The sequence below is a fragment of the Micromesistius poutassou genome (assembly GCF_964030765.1).
Source record: "Micromesistius poutassou genome assembly, chromosome: 20".
NCBI lineage: Eukaryota > Metazoa > Chordata > Actinopteri > Gadiformes > Gadidae > Micromesistius > Micromesistius poutassou.
This window is the reverse complement of record NC_140290.1, coordinates 8,632,150-8,650,249: the sequence shown is the minus strand read 5'-3', so window position 1 is coordinate 8,650,249 and position 18,100 is coordinate 8,632,150. Positions and strand designations below refer to the sequence as shown.

At 42.7% G+C, this 18,100-nt stretch overlaps 2 protein-coding genes across 4 annotated transcripts; both read right to left on the bottom strand.

Moving 5' to 3' along the window:
* Positions 1 to 105: 105 nt before the first annotated feature.
* On the bottom strand, positions 106 to 8,934 carry LOC311365109 (uncharacterized protein). Of its 2 annotated transcripts, XM_084484627.1 has the most exons (22): positions 8,812 to 8,934; positions 8,509 to 8,625; positions 8,253 to 8,381; positions 7,936 to 8,049; positions 7,316 to 7,447; positions 7,119 to 7,232; positions 6,732 to 6,821; positions 6,515 to 6,628; positions 6,082 to 6,171; positions 5,865 to 5,978; positions 4,914 to 5,045; positions 4,715 to 4,828; positions 4,317 to 4,406; positions 4,100 to 4,213; positions 3,692 to 3,781; positions 3,484 to 3,597; positions 3,236 to 3,367; positions 2,986 to 3,099; positions 2,357 to 2,509; positions 1,968 to 2,171; positions 1,413 to 1,541; positions 106 to 1,296 (listed from the first exon to the last, which is right to left on the bottom strand). In XM_084484627.1, the coding sequence occupies exons 1-22, from the start codon at positions 8,873 to 8,875 to the stop codon at positions 1,274 to 1,276; spliced, it is 2,487 nt and encodes an 828-aa protein (XP_084340753.1). In that variant the 5' UTR covers positions 8,876 to 8,934; the 3' UTR covers positions 106 to 1,273. The 2 variants fall into 2 exon arrangements, with proteins under 2 accessions (XP_084340753.1, XP_084340754.1); XM_084484628.1 differs by lacking the exons at positions 4,100 to 4,213; positions 4,317 to 4,406.
* A 513-nt stretch (positions 8,935 to 9,447) lies between these two features.
* Positions 9,448 to 17,993, bottom strand: kdm1b (lysine demethylase 1B). 2 transcript variants are annotated; one of them, XM_084484729.1, is made up of 21 exons: positions 17,855 to 17,993; positions 17,461 to 17,603; positions 17,112 to 17,233; positions 16,899 to 16,988; positions 16,575 to 16,686; positions 16,282 to 16,395; positions 16,152 to 16,190; positions 15,733 to 15,979; positions 15,217 to 15,401; positions 14,969 to 15,139; positions 14,773 to 14,847; positions 14,517 to 14,651; positions 13,985 to 14,156; positions 13,580 to 13,707; positions 12,714 to 12,845; positions 12,297 to 12,371; positions 12,064 to 12,180; positions 11,590 to 11,715; positions 11,120 to 11,242; positions 10,344 to 10,496; positions 9,448 to 9,952 (listed from the first exon to the last, which is right to left on the bottom strand). In XM_084484729.1, the coding sequence occupies exons 1-21, from the start codon at positions 17,868 to 17,870 to the stop codon at positions 9,869 to 9,871; spliced, it is 2,559 nt and encodes an 852-aa protein (XP_084340855.1). In that variant the 5' UTR covers positions 17,871 to 17,993; the 3' UTR covers positions 9,448 to 9,868. The 2 variants fall into 2 exon arrangements, with proteins under 2 accessions (XP_084340855.1, XP_084340856.1); XM_084484730.1 differs by having other exon boundaries at positions 15,733 to 15,919.
* Between the last annotated feature and the right edge of the window lie 107 nt (positions 17,994 to 18,100).

Sequence of the window (18,100 nt, the reverse complement as noted above, 5' to 3'; positions counted from 1 at the left end):
TGATTGAAATTCTTTATTGACACATGTGCAAAAGTAAGCATACACATCAGGTCAAAAGGATAACACAAAAAAGCCCATTGGCTTATTTCCATTGTGGTCCCTTGGTAGTGTAAGCATGTATATAGGTGTATGTAAGCGTGTGTTTTGAAGTTAATGTAGGCCTACATGACAGTGCGGGAACAAAGCAAAATATGACATTTCAATCACATTCACAATTCATATAAACATACATTTAACAAACTATAAAAGACACACTATAATACATAGGCCTAACCCTATGTCTGTCTGCTGCTCAACCATTTATTTAAGGCTGTTTTACATTACAAACATAGAGCAGTCAGACACATTCACACGAGGCAAGGTGGGTGAAGTGTCTTGCCCAATGACACAACGACCATGACACAAGTGGTAAGGGCCGGGATCGAACCTCCGACCCTCCGATCATTGGCCAACCCGCTCTAACACCTGCGCCACGGTCGCCCCAAACTGCAGCTGAATATAAGAAAGAGCCCTTTCCCATGCAACTTCTAAATCTTAACAACACCAGATCAGTGGCACTTCTCCTTGTGGAGTAGCTATGTGTGTTTAGTATCCTGGAAAAATAATTACATAAATATTTAGGTACCTCGTTTTTAATAATTCTATGCACCATACAAAGTTGTATACAATTCACTCTATCCTCTACTTTCAGCCTACTACTAAAATTAGCTGGAGTGAGAGGTTGTAGCTTAAGGATCAGCCTTACTAGTTATTTTGTGATGTTTGAATGAAGTCTGCATGAAGTGCAGGCATAATCAAAGTGGCCTTGCACTAGGGCCCCAGCCAGTATCTCTCGAGCTTTCCTATCAATTAGATAGGATATTCTAGCCAGAAATTATATTTCCTGATAATGAGAGGCTGCAGGAAACTAATCAATGTATGAAAGTGGATTCAATACATTTGAATGACAAATCATTTTTCACTTAATTTCTCTTTTCAAATCCTGTGTAAAGTTATTGTGCAAATAACTCAAGTGACATACTATGGACAATATATAAAATTATGCACAAATCTAAATAAAAAGGTACACAGAAAAAACACATTGAATAAAAATGTTCCACCACAATAAAATATTAAAATTATCATTAAAATCTTTTGAATTTTAAAAAACATTTCAAGATTTTCTATGACTAACTATGTAACATGAATTGCTCCAACAAGATATCCCATAATAAGGCATTGGTGTAGAAGGCTTCCTCATTCTTTCAAAAAGTCATTTCTGCTTCAGTGGGCCCTACGAACCAGTCCCAGTTATTACTGTGTGGGCAAACAAGAAACACATGAATAAAGATAGAAACGAGATGCATGTCAATCTTGTAAGCAACAATCCTCTTAAAAGATAAATGTGTTTGTTGCACCAGCTGTAGTCTTACCTGTGCCTTCACAGTTCCCAAACTCCTTAACCCGACACCGCTCCACCATCACCTTCAGCAGCATGGTCACCTGAGGAATCTTGGTGATCTTGACCAGGGGCTCGTCATCACTGCTGTCACTCGATAACCCTTCATCAAAGCAACAACATAAATCCCAAGTGAAGCTGGCAACAATCAACTCATACAATCAATATTGAACCCAATTGCCATGAGACATCATGGGATTTCTTCCATGTAAATATCAGGGTCCGGTAGGAATATTTCCACAACAAGCCTTGAATATATATAACTTTAATTTATGAAAACTTTCATGAGGTTGCAATTCATTTAGCAGAGGGTTCTACTGAGCATGTGTGAATCTATAAGGAACCACACTCTTTAACATGCTTGTGTCACCATAATGGGCCAGCTACATCCTCTAGGCCTCTGTCTGACTGATAAACTGAAACCTCAGTTATATTCGATAGTCAAACTTGACAAGTCAACGAGTCCATAGTTGTCATTCACTCAAAGCAGCATGACCTGAATTCCCCTCTAATTGGGTCGCTCTGTTACCGTTATTGCCAGCCCTCTGTTTTTTCATCTTCTTGGTGACTGTGGTCTTTCCTGATGGTCCTTGATTGTTATTCCAGGGAGTTTGGCCTCTCTTCTCGGTCCTCTTGCCATTCCCTTGCGGCAGAGTTGTGTTTGTCGTGTCTTTGAGCGGCTTTTTTAACAGGTTGATCAGAGGTTCGTTGTCAGAGCTCTCAGCTGTGGTTACTGTTCAACAGAAAACACAACATTGACATTGGGAAAGGGGGGTCTTTTGATCATTAATACAAAGGGACATCGGTACAATGTAAAATAACAACAAAAGAAAACATAACTTTGGTTTCTTGTTGGCTTCCTCCTGGGAGAGCTGATTTATTATTATTACTTGAACTAGTATGATGTAGCTGTAATACCATGCATCCTGGGTGCCCTTGTGGTGGGTTTTGATGTAGACCTCTGGGCCGGCGTGGACCTAGTCTTGGTCTTGGTCTTGGTGGTGGACTGGTTCTTCCTGATTAGGTTCACCAGTGGCACATCATCATCATCAGAGCTCCCATCTGAGGACTCTGTGTTTGGGAAGTGACAAACGCATAGACCAGCTGATATCAGCTGATACTCTCTGGGGAAGGGCCAGACAGGACTCCCAGCCAAAAGGCACTGGGTTCGATTTCTGATGGTTCAGTCAGCCTGCTCCTTAAAGATCAGTATTTCAATTCACTGTAAGACGCTTTGGATATATAAATAAATTATGCTAAATTAATAAATTCTCAAATTGTATTTGTAAAAACAAAATAATATAGTCCAACCTTGGTTAGGGTTAGAGTACATTATTTAGGTAAGGTAGAGAAATACTAACTAAAGGAATTATATAAATACACAGTAATACACGTATAAAAACATCTGAGATTACGGAAGTAATGAAGAATTATTTTCGGATATTAAAGCCTTTTCCACAATAAAAAAAATCGGGTTAAGTGGCAAAAAAGAGTCACATATGTGGAGTAATGCTTTACTTTGTTCTCAAGTGTAAAGAAGACTGCACCTGTTCTTTTGTAAGTTCTGCGGCTGCTCTTCAACTCGATCTGATTTGCCGCCACTTTCTTTGAAGGACCAGTCTTTGTAAATTTGCTCAATGGTTCGTCATCTGAGGAATCATCTGTCCAACGCAACACAAAGAAGATAAACTTAAAGAGGAGAAAGCATTATGAATCAAAATCAAACCTGGAAACAGCTTATCGCTAAAAGGGTGAAATATATATATACAGTGATACCCATGTCTTTATTCTACCTACCATCGTGTTGTGTCTGAGGAGCCTCAGAGCTGAGGGTCTGACCCGCTGTCTGCTCAGAATGTTTCTTATTCTTTGTCTTCTTCAGTAAGCTCACCAGAGGAACATCATTTCCATCATCAGAACTGTACAGAACTGGGAGGACCAATCGGATAATAGATCATAAATGTCATTATATTATGTTAATTACTTTTAATAAATAAAATACTTGGACTTTAATGTGTCACTCGACAAGTTTAAAGATATGTCACCTGCTGTTCTTTTCCCCATATGGATGCTTCTAGATTGGTTCTGATTGGCCAAGGCTTTCTTTGCTGGACCAGACTTAGCTACTTTGGACAAGGGCTCATCATCTGAGGAGTCTCCTGTCAACACAACACAGGGAATATAAAGTTACAGACACAGAAATACATCTAGTATGAAAATGTTGTGTTTGACCCTCAGAGCTCAGGGTCTGACCTGATGTCTGCTCAGACTGTTTCTTATCCTTTATCTTCTTCAGTAAGTTCACCAGAGGAACATCATCTTCATCATCAGAACTGTCCAGAACTGGGAGGACCAAATGGATAATAAATTAACAATGCAGTGATATCCAACACAAGCAACACTGAAACTAGGACTTTCTGTCATTATATTTATGTTTTGCAGTTATGTTCATTGTATTCTTAAAAAGGCATTATGTTGTTCAGTTATTTAATAATTGTATCATTTCAAAACACGTTGACACTTTGACTTTAATCTGTAATTTGTTCATTTTAACGAGGCGTATATATATATATATAATTTTATATTTGCTACTTTCAATAAATAAAACACGTTGACACTTTGACTTTAATGTGTAATTAATCATGTTTAACGAGGCGTCACCTGCTGTTCTTTTCCCCATATGGATGCTTCTAGATTGGTTCTGATTGGCTGAGGCTTTCTTTGCTGGACCAGACTTAGCTGCTTTGGACACGGGCTCATCATCTGAAGAGTCTCCTGTCAACACAACACAGGGAATATAAAGTTACAGACACAGAAATACATCTAGTATGAAATACAACATGTTGTGTCTGAGGAGCCTCAGAGCTGAGGGTCTGACCTGCTGTCTGCTCAGACTGTTTATCATCCTTTAGCTTCTTCAGTAAGCTCACCAGAGGAACATCATCTTCATCATCAGAACTGTTCAGAACTGGACATCAGAAGGTATATGATAAATGATAAAAGGAAATAATATCTGACACTGACAGAATTGATTTGTCATATTAAATTGGATTTAAATTCCTTTCATTACGTTCATACTGTTTTTTTTACTCTCACTTTTTATATTCCGACGCATGTTGTAACATAAAATAGTAGAAAATAGCTTTACAAAAAAAACGAAATACTTATAATGTATTCAAAAAGGGCATCATAATATTGTACACTGTCTATACTCAGTAATGCAATGACGTGCAAATACAACGTTTTTCAAATTGTGTTACGTTTAAAAGGCTTTACCGGCTGTTTCTTTACTCCTACGGCGGCTGGTCGCTTGGTTCTGAATCTCTGCTGCGTTCTTCGGTGAACGGGCCTTGGTCCTTTCTGCCAAGGGTTCGTCACCTGAAGACTTGTCTGTCCAATATAACACAGAGAAGATGAGCCGGTTTGACCCGTGAGGCCTTAAGACACACACCGTCATGTGTTTAACTCCACCTACCATCGTGTTGTGTCTGAGGAGCCTCAGAGCTGAGGGTCTGACCCGCTGTCTGCTCAGACTGTTTCTCCCTCTTTGTCTTCTTCAGTAAGTTTACCAGAGGAACATCATCTTCATCATCAGAACTGTCCAGAACTGGGAGGAACAAACGGATAATAGATGACCAAATGCAGTGATATCCAACACAAGGCAACCCTGAAACTAAGACTTTCTGTCATGACTAGGGGTGGGAACCTCTTGGTACCTCACAATTCGATTTGATTAGATTCCGATTCAGAGGTCAACGATTCGATTATAAAACGCTTATCGATGCATCTCGATTCAACAATTTTTTTTATGTACATTTACATGCAAGATTTTCAAATATATATATATATATACACATCTGACTTTGCTACTCAGAGTTTGCTAATCACTTCCTACTTGTGTGATGATCATTAAAGACAATCAACAGATGAATTACCTTATCTAATATTTTATATTAGATAAAGTCAGTTCTCTGCGCAGAGAACCCGCAGGCAGAAAGGAGTTTTCTGTAGCGCTCTGCAGCAGGTGAACAAATTTAATAAAAAATAAATTAAAATTAAAAAATGTTTTATTAAATTTGTTTCAGATTATTATTTTTTCTGCATCGAGACGGAATCGTTCTAGAGAGAATCGCGATGCATCGAAGAATCAATTCATTTTCCCACCCCTAGTCATGACCATCATGTTCTGCGGTTATGTTCATTTTATTCTTAAGTGAACTAAAATAAGAAAATACTCACAAAGAGCTTTATAAAAACCTAATATTATTTATTTAAAAGGCATTATGCTGTACACTTATTTAATAAATGTATAATTTGTAAAAAAAAAAATATATATATATAATTTTACATTTGCTACTTTCAATAAATAAAACACGTTGACACTTTGACTTTAATGTGTAATTAACCATGTTTAACGAGGCGTCACCTGCTGTTCTTTTCCCCATATGGATGCTTCTAGATTGGTTCTGATTGGCCAAGGCTTTCTTTGCTGGACCAGACTTAGCTGCTTTGGACAAGGGCTCATCATCTGAAGAGTCTCCTGTCAACACAACACAGGGAATATAAAGTTATAGACACAGAAATACATCTAGTATGAAATATAACATGTTGTGTCTGAGGAGCCTCAGAGCTGAGGGTCTGACCTGCTGTCTGCTCAGACTGTTTCTCCCTCTTTGTCTTCTTCAGTAAGCTCACCAGAGGAACATCATCTTCATCATCAGAACTGTCAAGAACTGGGAGGACCAAACGGATAATAGATTACCAAATGCAGTGATATCCAACACAAGCAACACTGAAACTAAGACTTTCTGTCATGACCTGCTGCCAAGGCAAGGCGGTTATGTTCATTTTATTCTTAAGTGAACTAAAATAAGAAAATACTTACAAAGAGCTTTATAAAAACGTAATATTATTTATTTAAAAGGCATTATGCTGTACACTCATTTAATAAATGTATAATTTGTAAAAAAAAAAATATATATATATATATAATTTTATATTTGCTACTTTCAATAAATAAAACACGTTGACACTTTGACTTTAATGTGTAATTAACCATGTTTAACGAGGCGTCACCTGCTGTTCTTTTCCCCATATGGATGCTTCTAGATTGGTTCTGATTGGCCAAGGCTTTCTTTGCTGGACCAGACTTAGCTGCTTTGGACAAGGGCTCATCATCTGAGGAGTCCCCTGTCAACACAACACAGGGAATATAAAGTTATAGACACAGAAATACATCTCGTATGAAATATAACATGTTGTGTCTCAGGAGCCTCAGAGCTGAGGGTCTGACCTGCTGTCTGCTCAGACTGTTTCTTATCCTTTATCTTCTTCAGTAAGTTCACCAGAGGAACATCATCTTCATCATCAGAACTGTCCAGAACTGGGAGGACATCAGAAGGTAGATGATTAATGATAAAAGGAAATAATATCTGACAGAATTTATTTGTCATATTGAATTGGATTTAAATTCCTTCCATTACGTTCATACTCTCTGTTTTGCTTTTTATATTCCGACGCATGTTGTAACATAAAATAGTAGAAAAAAGCTTTATAAAAAAACATAAATACTTATGTATTCAAAAAGGGCATCATAATGTTGTACACTGACTATACTCAGTAACGCAATGACGTGAAAATACAACATTTTTCAAATTGCGTTACATTTAAAAGGTTTTACCGGCTGTTTCTTTACTCCTACGGCGGCTGGTCGCTTGGTTCTGAATCTCTGCTGCATTCTTCGGTGAACGGGCCTTGGTCCTTTCTGCCAAGGGTTCATCACCTGAAGAGTCATCTGTCCAACGTAACAGAGATAATGAGCTGGTTTGACCCGTGAGGCCTTAAGACACACACCGTCATGTGTTTAACTCCACCTACCATCGTGTTGTGTCTGAGGAGCCTCAGAGCTGAGGGTCTGACCCGCTGTCTGCTCAGACTGTTTCTTATCCTTTGTCTTCTTCAGTAAGCTCACCAGAGGAACATCATCTTCATCATCAGAACTGTCCGGAACTGGGAGGACCAAACGGATAATAGATGACCAAATGCAGTGATATTCAACACAAGCAACACTGAAATTAAGACTTTCTGTCATGACCTGCTGCCAAGGCAAGGCGGTTATGTTCATTTTATTCTTAAGTGAACTAAAATAAGAAAATACTTAATAATAGATGACCAAATGCATTGATATCCAACACAAGGCAACACTGAAACTAGGACTTTCTGTCATTATCTTCATGTTCTGTGGTTATGCATTTTATTCTAAAGCACATTGAAACAAGACAATAGATGCATAGAGCTTAACTAAAAACCTAATATATATTATTATAAAGGCATTATGATGCACACTTATTTGGCAAGTACAATTTATATAATAGTTGTGTAACTTGTCAAATTTAAAAAATGTAATTTGATTATATTATATTTCTTATATTTAATAAATCGAACACGTTGACACTTTGACTTTAATGTGTAATTTGTCATGTTTAACGAGGCGTCACCTGCTGTTCTTTTCCCCATATGGATGCTTCTAGTTGGGTTCTGATTGGTCAAGGCTTTCTTCGCTGGGCGAGATTTCTTAACTTTGGACAAGGGCTCATCATCTGAGGAGACTCCTGTCAACACAACACAGGGAATATAAAGTTATAGACACCGAAATACATCTAGTAGGAAAACACATCCTGGAAACAGCTTAAATCAGAGAAACTGAAATATATCCTTGCATTTTATTGTAGAAGATATATACAGTCTAGTGAAAGGCATAATGTAAATAATGTATTATCAGGCACTAGGATTATTGTTATTTTATTCCACCTACCATCGTCTTGTGTTTGACCCTCAGAGCTGAGGGTCTGACCCACTGTCTGCTCAGACTGTTTCTTATCCTTTATCTTCTTCAGTAAGTTCACCAGAGGAACATCATTTTCATCATCAGAACTGTCCAGAACTGGTTGGACATAAATATAATGTCAGAGAACACCCTAAATTATCATAAATAGGCAAGAAGAGATGCCGCATTACATGAAACGACTATCTTAAACGTGTCATAAATTGAATCGTTACGTTTTACTTACCACTTTTGTCTCTTTCCGCATTTTTAAAAAGGCCTATTCTTGCGTCCTGTTCAGGCATTTGTTTTTCGCCGTCCTCCTCCTGATGTGAGGAGCTGAGGTGCAGCCGCAGACGGAGCTCTGTGGAGGAGTGACAACAAAGCACCAGGTGGATGAGAGCAGGCTCTTCATGTGTATTTTATCACCTCACCGCATCCAAGGATATCATGTATCGATAGAAAGCAAGACTAATGCGAGGCTTTGTGGATTAACATGACAGAAATGTAATACTATAGACTCAATCACGTTACAGGCTGTTGTAATTACCTGATTTACCGTCTTTAAGACGAGTATTTGATGTGTCTGTGACTTTATCCATTTTAAACAGCATAGGCAGTCGGGAAAAAACTAGGTTATCAGAACGACATATTTTATTTGGATTGTTAGTTCACGAAGAAGGCGGTTCAAAAAAGTGCGCCCTGTCGCACTTTGATGACGCATAATGACAGTACTGTTGTGGAGTGTGGACCCCAACACATGACGTCATGTAATGACCACGCGTTATACTATTGAGGTATTCAATTTGATATATTTATTATAATAAAGTATGAGGCAGGAATGCGTTGGCAGTTATACTTTTTTTTATTACACACATACAGAACAAGTAGTGTATGTAGGCCATGGTATAAATTATTTGAAAGGTGTAGCCTTTCCCTGATTTTTCTTTAAGATGGTAGGCCTATATATATATATTGAGCACGTCCAAAAAGGAAAATGAAGCATTGTTACTGATGTAGTGCTGGTATAATCACTTAAATAGGAAAGACAAAATAACAGGCATCCAAAATCAAAAAGTGCTCCAACAGAAATGCTATCTCTTCTAAACGTGTGGTCTTTTCTGCTCACGAGCACATTACCAATTTAATGTTTAACGGTGCTTCAAACAGCCTGGTTTCTCCTCCCCCCCCCCCCAACATACATTGTTTAATCGCTCCGCTACAAAAGGATACCTAGGCTAGTACACTATTCACTTAACTGGAAATCCAAACTTTGATTCCATCAGATGGGCTTTCGATTTAACATAAATATTTATTTATTTTTCCCCCATCGACCGAAAAAACGACTTGGGTAATAGTTTGAGACAAAAAGTGCTATAATCCTTGCGGAAATAAATAAAGAGCCCCTGACATACATGATCTTCTTCATGTTGGAAACAGTTTTCTGCCAGTCTGTACACATATTACAGTACGAGTAGCAAAAACACAGCTTTGAAAGAGGAGCAATCCAAAAGTAACTCAGTACAGGTTGAGCAACGGTAGCTTGTGTCATACTGTGTGACCCGTGAGTGTGTGCTGGTGTTATGGGTGCCTTGTGGGATCAAGTTTTAAACGGCGGACATTTTGCTGGCTTCCCTGACCCCGCTGAGGTAGGCTCCGGTCACCGTCTGAGGAAAATGTCGGTTGGTTGCCTAAATAAATAAATAAATAAATAAATAAAAAGAACAAACATAAGAAAATGGAGATTCAAGAGATGAAAACAAGAAATATGTTAAACAATATTTGTTTGGCTTCTTCGTGTATATAAAGAAAAATAGGTTGGCATGAAGTCATTTACATTCAGTAATTTAGCAGACATAGAATGAGGCTGGAAACAATAAAAAGCAAACTTTCCCCAGCTCATTCTTTAGATTTGACAGTTTAGCGTTTCACCTGATACAGCATGTGACACATATGTGTAATGTAAGCCAAATGCTACACAATTAATCACTGTTTATTAACACTGTATATCACTAACACGTGTACTCTTTGCTGATCATCAGAGAAAGGCATTGGATTCAAAAGCAGTGAAGCAGTGCTTACTTCGCCAGCAAAGAAGAGCTTCCCCTGCACGTCCTCGGCGATGACGTCGTAGGCCTCTCCGCTGCCCCCCGTCTTCACGAAGCTGTAGGACATCTGGGACCACACGTCTTTGCTCCACTGAGTGACGAAGTAGTTCACTGGCTCTGGGACCTCCTGTCAAACAACATTGGTTATGCAGTTTACCCTGATGTGCCCTGATCAGTCACACATATACTCCAGTGCCATCAGTTCTGTCTCTTCAGTCGTTTGTGTTGTTGTTGATCTAACTTATGTGTTAATTGTTAAGGTTTCTCCTGAGGCTGAATAAAGTACCATTCCATCTGTCTATCGAAATTGGAGGGAAGTATTTGCGTAGAATGTCTTTTAATAATGTTCCCCAGTCCCGTCTACTGAGCAGCGGTTATGGGACTGTATAATGGAAGGGGTCTTTCATGGCAGGAGCCATGCAAGCGGTCAGATCAGTCCAGAAGGAGTTGAGCAGAGAGCTTAGAAAGGCCAAAAACAGCTCTAGACTTGAGGTTAGGTAAAGATTTGTCAATCATTTCACAAATGATTACAATGGTGTCCTTTATACCAAATCAACTCTGCCTTTCCTCTAGCGGTGTATGATTAAAATCTGGGGAGGTTCTGGTCGCTCTTTGTCAGGCTTATGTGGGTCTGGGAAGCCCCTTTGGGACCGCCGTGATGACAAAGCGCTACACAAAAATAAACAAAAATCAACCATGATTCGGGCGAGGGGGGGGGGCTGGACGTAAACGTGGATCGAGTTGGCTCACCTGTTCCTTGAAGAGCTGGCGCAGGACTTTCATGCACTCGCAGACCACCTCAGATTCCCCCATGTCCCGCACGAAGGGCACGGCGTCCCCCGTGATGACCGACATCAGCACCGACTGCTTTCCCTGAACGCAAAGACCAGCACAATTAACAATGCTAGCCTAGCCTTAGCCTAGCCTTAGCCTAGCGTTGAGCAGACATTTGCTGAGTCATTAACCAGATAAGTGTAGTGAACTGACTTAGGATTCAGGCGGTGGGTTAAACAGTGAACACAGAAACATTGTGTCATCAAGGAGCAGGTGGGGGTAGGGCAGCTTGCTCAACGATGCCTACAGGTAGGCTCAGGCATTGGGAATCAAACCCAGTACCATTCAGGGTGGGAGGCTGAGACACCCTAGCTCACTCCCTTTCCTCCTCTACACTTGAAGGGCAACGCTTTGTTGACCCTGCTAGAGCAATCCGTCCCACCAACCTGTGGATCCAGGTCGTAGAAGACCCCGAACATGCCCCTTTGGTCAGGACTGGGAGGGACGTGGCCGAAGTAGTCCGCGCCTTGGACCTTCTTGTCCCAGAACCTGTAGGGGAACTGCAGGGCGATCTGTGCGACGGTGTGAAAATCATATCCTGGTTAATGTAATAGATGTTTAATTTTAGGAGAATGGGGATTATGTGTATCGATCTATCCACCCCTCTATACATTCAACCTCCCTTCATTTCCACCTATTCATTAGGTGTTAGCTATTGGTAATACCTATTAGGTATAACTTTACATTCAACATACTGTATAATATTCAGTGGGCTTAAATCGATTCAGTCATTTAAATATTAGTATTACAATTAAAATATAAAATGTTAACATTTACATAAAATATAAATGATTATAAAAGATATAGCCAAGGAGACAGAACAACGGTTCCCTTCAAAGAGCCCCCTCCCCCCTCCTCACCTTCTCTATGATGCCCGCTCCCAGGCTGTGGAGAGCTTTGAGCTTCCTCTCAGGGAGAGGAGGGTAGAACTGGATCAGGTTCTTCTGCAGCAGAGTTAACGGCACCGTCACAAGAACCTGGAACCGGTATCAAGAGAAAATCATGTTTCAAAGTAAACCAATGCGATGAATGTTCTCTACGATATAAAAACAAGCATGTCAACATTAAGAGGACGAATTGTTGTTGTCTGTACCTTGTGCGCCGTCCACTGAGATCCCTTTGAGGATGTCACTTTGATGACGTCACCTGAGTAGTCGATGGACTGAACCTAGCATCACAAACAGAGAGATGTTTGATCTTTTTGGGCTGAAGTCCTCAGCAGTGGCAGATGGAAAGCAGTTACAAGTGGTTTAAAACTAAATATATTCATATATTTAAGTTTACATTTAGTTTGAGTCTAGTATTAGTATAATATAGTATGGTATGGTTATAGCATATGGTAGTAGTATGGTATTGTATTGTAATAGTATAGTGTGGTTATAGTATGCTATGGTATAAGTATAGTATGGTAATAGTATAGTAAGGTAATAGTATAGAAATATGTAATAATAATAATTTATTACATTATAATAATAATGTAATAGTAAAGTATAGACTTGGCTGTACGCACAGCACACTTGGTGCGTATGTCGAGGCCCTCGGCCAGCTTGAGCAGCAGGGCCGAGTAGCCCCTGGTGAGCAAAGTGTGGTCCCCTGAGAACTGGGCAAAGAACTCGTTGTGGTCCCAGGACCGCGCAGACACCTGGGAACACAGACCAGCAGCCAGGGGTGAGTATGTGGGAGCACCGGGAATTATGAAGCAGCGCATAGGATAAGTACACTTGAAATGACACAGAATGTTTGTCTTGAGAGAGACGGTGGGTCACCGTATCTGCCTTAACCAAACATAAATACTTTGTTTAGCTATTGTTTGTGGGAATATTTACATGCAGCCAATAATTATTGTTGCCAATAAGCAACAATAATAAGCAAGACAATTAGATGTATTCTCAGTCAGAATAGTAGGAAAGCACAGAAAACTCTTCCTCTAACAGGGGGTGTATCTACTGCCAGGGGGAGTGTCTGTTACCTGGGGGTGTGTCTGCTAGCAGGGGGGTGTGTCTGCTACCAGGGGGTGTGTATTCTACCAGGGGGCTGGTCAGCTACCAGGGGACTGGTCAGCTACCAGGGGGCTGGTCAGCTACCAGGGGGTGTGTATTCTACCAGGGGGCTGGTCAGCTACCAGGGGGTGTGTATTCTACCAGGGGGTTGGTCAGCTACCAGGGGGTGTGTATTCTACCAGGGGGCTGGTCAGCTACCAGGGGGCTGGTCAGCTACCAGGGGGGTGTGTATTCTACCAGGGAGTGTGTCTGATACATGCTACAGGGGGGAGTGTCTGCTACCAGGGGGTGTGTCTGACACATGCTACAGGGGTGTGTGTCTGCTACCAGGGGGTGTGTCTGAAGGCTGTACTAGGAAGGAGGGCGGGGGCAGGACCTGGTCCAGTGTGCTCCCGCAGGCGTACTCCAGGTTGCTGAGGTGGAACTGCATCACCTTCTCCTCCAGCTCACTGAACTGGATCCCCGACTCCTGCAGGAAGTTCTTGTACACCTCCTGGACCTTCTCTGTGAGGTTCAGATAAACAACATGTCAAACAGGAATGCTCTTGGAATGAGAAGTAATGGAAAAAAAAAAGTAAGGATTCTGGCTGGAAAAAGCAAGGACAGCTTGTTTTGCTGTACTTTCGTTGTACTTTATCTGCCAGGTAACGCTAACAAGTAGATCCAGATGGCTGCATAAACATAGTGTTTTTGTTTTGTGAAGAAATTGAAGGGCTTTTACTTTAGTTTCTTTTGACACTTTTTCGTTTCCCTCTTTATTGATGTAATGTAAGAACAGCACCTCCTAGTGGCGCGTCCTGGTTCTGCGTCTTGTCCTTCCGCCACTCGGACACCACGTCCAGGATGGCGTTAAAGTGGAACTCCATGCGCTTGTCGATGGCAGTATCGGTCATGTGACCTCCCTCCTGGAACAGGTCACACTTCTCGCCCAGTTTGTGCATCTTGATGCCCATCTTCAAAAAAGAAAAAGGCAAATTCAAAGAAAACTTTGAGTCACATTTCATTTTAAGAGAAATTTTAAAAATGTAAATATTCTATAATTTAATTATTATAATTTAATAATTATAATTTAATAATTATTCTACTTTTTTTTTTTCCTTGTCGTTTCCTATAACTAATACCATTTCAGGTATCACAGTTCTAGAGCAGAAGGATGTGGGAGGGGCCAAATTGTTTTAACAAGACAATCAGGGCGGTCGAGACCATTTCGAAGAGTTTTGATACAGGCTTTTATTCGGTGGAAAAGGTTCCAGAGAGGTGTGCAAGGTCTGACTGGACCCCCTTCAACCCATCTCACACCCGGAGGGGCTCACCTGTTCACACATCAGGGCAATGGGGTTGTTCACGCAGCCGTTGACGATCTGGGCCCCCTGGCCGACGGTCACCCCCAGAGACGCGTCGTCCCAGACACGCCCCCCAATCCGCTCCCTGGCCTCCAGAACCACCACCTGCAGGACCAAACCCCCCATCACCATCTCATCGTACAACACCAAAGTACGTCATTCGGCCGCGACTACAGCACAGCGGCTATGGTGTGTATGTGGTGCTACAGGAATGTGTTTTATCCACCTGAGTGCCAAAGTTCTGCAGTTGACGAGCGGCGGCGAGCCCAGACGCCCCGGCGCCGATCACAATCACGTTCTTCTGCAGAAATATCAACGTACCGTTAATAAAAAAACATATGTAAACAGTTCACTTTCTTCAAAAGTCGGCCGTGTTAATAGCCTGATCCCCCAGCGGAGCTAGCCAGGCAGACCCTACGCACCGAGCGGTACCGCTCCGGCAGCAGGGGCCGACTGACGGCCAGGACCCCCGTGTTGATCAGACCCTTCCTGGTCATGAAGTGCAGCACGCGGTCCATCTCCTGCACGCAGCGCACGCGCACCAGCCCGCGCACCACGATGTGGGGTGCGCATTTCTGGGGAGTCAGCACCTCCTTGGAGACAAATATAATCGTGAACAAATACAATCATACATTTAGGGCATTTAGTAGAAGCAGGTGAGCCGAGTTACCTTGCAGTCCCTGTGCCAGGCGGCCAGGATGAGGTTCCTGAGGGCCAGGTACATGGTGGGGTCCCGGGAGAACTCGGGGAACTCGTACAGCTCGTCCAGCTCCATCATGTCGGGCCGCACACACAGCGCCTTGCCGCACTCGTTGGGCTGGTAGAAGGGCTGGAAGTAGGGACTCAGGCCGGGGACTGCAGGGGGGAGAGGGGAAAGAGGGGACAGAGGGGAGCGTTGATGGATGGAAGGAAGATCTCACCTTCTATGGCCGGTCTCAAGATGCCCAACTCCTACCTTCTTCATTAAAGCCATCTCAAATCAATATTACAACAATATAAAATGGGACTAAAGGGGTGTGTCTGGAAGAGGATTAGGGCCACGTGTTAATTATTTTTCTGAGATTAAAGTCAGAAATCAGACTTTAACTTTATATCTAACTAATTCTGAGATTAAATCAGTTATCAACAAAACATCTACTTCCGGTGGCGGATCACCACCCCCCCCCCCCCCAGCTGCGGTGCTCACTCTGGGGCTGGGTGGTCCGGCAGTGCTGGCCCCGGAGCTCCGCCCCGCTGCTGGGGCAGCTGGATGGGCTCATGCCCACGCAGTCGGGGTAGTAGGCGGCCAGGAAGGGGCTGGCGGGGCTGTCCTTCAGCAGCGGGGGCAGGATCAGCATGGAGTGCCACCAGCTGTCGATCACCTCGGCCACTCTCTGCGGAGAGGAGTGAGTCAATGTACCGGTGGTTCCTCCTCTCACTTTCTCTGGGTGTCCCTTTATTTATTTTTATGAAAAAATACAATTTACAATTTGGATATATGACATCCTGTCTTTTAACTTCTCTTTGTCTCATTTAGGTGTATATTCATCTTTTGGTCTCTCTCACACATTAACACACTATCTTACCCCTTCAAAACACACACACAGACACCAGGTTTACACTCACCAAATCCTCTGGTTGAGAGCACTGGTCGGACCCTTCAATCTAAGGGACACAAACATAACAGAACAAAATCAGTCCAAACTAAACACACCACAATATACCATGAACGTCCCTCGCCCGTTTCCCAGGTGACCTTGGTGTTGTTGAACTTGACGCCGCATCGGTACGACATTGCCATGGTGGGAGTCAGCACGATCTCCTTGGTCAGCTGACGCCACTTCCTGCAGTCTGCCTTGGTACACTGGATCTAAAGGAGAGACAGCAGGCCTTAAAACCCCATGGGGGTTGAGGGAGTGGGGGTGGTGGTGGTGGTGGTGGTGGTGGTGTTGGGGGTGGTCAAGGTGGTGGAGGTGGTGGTGGTGGTGGTGGTGGGGCCGGTGCTGGAGGAGGTGGTGGTGGGAGGTGGTCCCTAGGTGTCGGCTTTACCCAGAACGGCAGCTGCTGGTCGGCCATGAAAGCTTTGAGACTGGGCTCGCTTTTCCCATTGCTGGTCCACACCTTCTTCCATGAAGCGTAGGTCTCATAGCCGTCTTTATGACTGACGTCACCAAGAAATAGAAGAAATCATGACTTTAAAATAATAATTTTCACGCACTTAAACTGTACACCACTTGTAATTACTGGTTGTGGTTTCTGGTCATATAGTGAGAGTCCTTGTCTGTCTCACAAAATATGAATGATGTATTATGAAGTATGCAGATGTGTGTGTGTGTGTGTGTGTGTGTGCGTGTATGTGTGTGTGTGCGTTACCTTCTGTAGTAGTGGTCGAAGCACTCGTTGCAGAAGTGCTCCCCACAGGAGAGGTGGTACCAGCGAGAGGTGTAGCCATTCTTAGCGCACCTGTGGACACCCAGACAGGCACGTCACGCTAACAGGGATAGGCTACAGGGACCAGGACAAAGACAGGGACAGAGAGAGAGAGAGAGAGAGAGCACACCGGTGTCCGAGGTGAAAACCCGATACCTTTCATTAGAGCTGGCGAAGCAGACGGGGTAGGTGGCAGAACATCCCGCTTTCTCGCATTTCCTGTACTTCTTCTCAGACTGCTCGTCTTCCTCCTCTGTGTCTGTGGCTTTTCTCTTGCACTGGAGACCCCGGGGGGAAGGTTAATGACACACACGGTAGTAAACACAAACATCTCTTCTTTGAAAATTTTGCTTTTCCGGTAAAGCCCTTTGCAAACCTTGCTTAAAAGCTTTATAAATAAAACATTATTCTATTGTGATGAATTGAATTATTGTTTTTACACTTATGAGATTATTCTAAAATATTTTTGGCTGAATGTGATTGAGAGGGTGTAGGCCTGTAGTACCTGTCCTGGTGGAGGGTTGTTGGTTCGCTTCACCCTGACGTTGACTTGCCTCCCAGAGGAGCGGACAGACTGGCCGTCGCCCGGTGAGTCACCCGAGCTCCTCTTCTTGGACCGACGAGCCCCAGACGCATTTCCCGAATAGTCTAAACATGGAAGAGGAGACAAGGAAAAAAAACGTTATTGCAAGTCGGGTTAAAACGACGCAAGTTTATTATTTAGTTTATTTAGCTGCTATTAAAAGAGTATAAACAGGGGATGAAATACGCAAGCCTATCCATGCAAAGCTGAAAGACAGTTAAATGCCAGCAGGATCCCACGGCCAGCTTAACAATAACACACACTGACACCCAATGAGGCATGTGGGGGAAAAGCTGCACCCCGCTGCGCAACCAACCTGCGTCCGTCAGCATGGCTGCCTGCTGTAGGTCCTTTCTGCGTCGTATTAACCTGCGATACAAGGGTTGTTGTTTGCAGACGTGGAAAATGAATAAAACAGCTCTTTCACGTTGTGCATGGAAATCAATGCGGTTTGGTAACCCACACCACTTCCGGTTCGGGGAAGGAACTGGGCGTGTGTTGCTCATGTGGTGTTTTAGGTCCATGCCGCTTTCCGTACTGGAAGGATCACCATGGCAACGGC

What these genes read in the sequence shown, in the direction of transcription:
- LOC311365109 (XM_084484627.1), bottom strand. Translation starts at nt 8,875, where the DNA reads ATGCTGTTTAAAATGGATAAAGTCACAGACACATCAAATACTCGTCTT. An exon ending in TCCTCAGACACAACACGATG is followed by an intron (nt 7,233 to 7,315) that starts GTAGGTGGAGTT and finishes TACGTTGGACAG; the next exon opens with ATGACTCTTCAGGTGATGAA. An exon ending in TATGGGGAAAAGAACAGCAG is followed by an intron (nt 5,046 to 5,864) that starts GTGACGCCTCGT and finishes TGTTCCTCCCAG; the next exon opens with TTCTGGACAGTTCTGATGAT.
- kdm1b (XM_084484729.1), bottom strand. An exon ending in TGCAGAACTTTGGCACTCAG is followed by an intron (nt 14,652 to 14,772) that starts GTGGATAAAACA and finishes TTGGTCCTGCAG; the next exon opens with GTGGTGGTTCTGGAGGCCAG. An exon ending in GCCAGCTCTTCAAGGAACAG is followed by an intron (nt 10,497 to 11,119) that starts GTGAGCCAACTC and finishes GTTGTTTGACAG; the next exon opens with GAGGTCCCAGAGCCAGTGAA.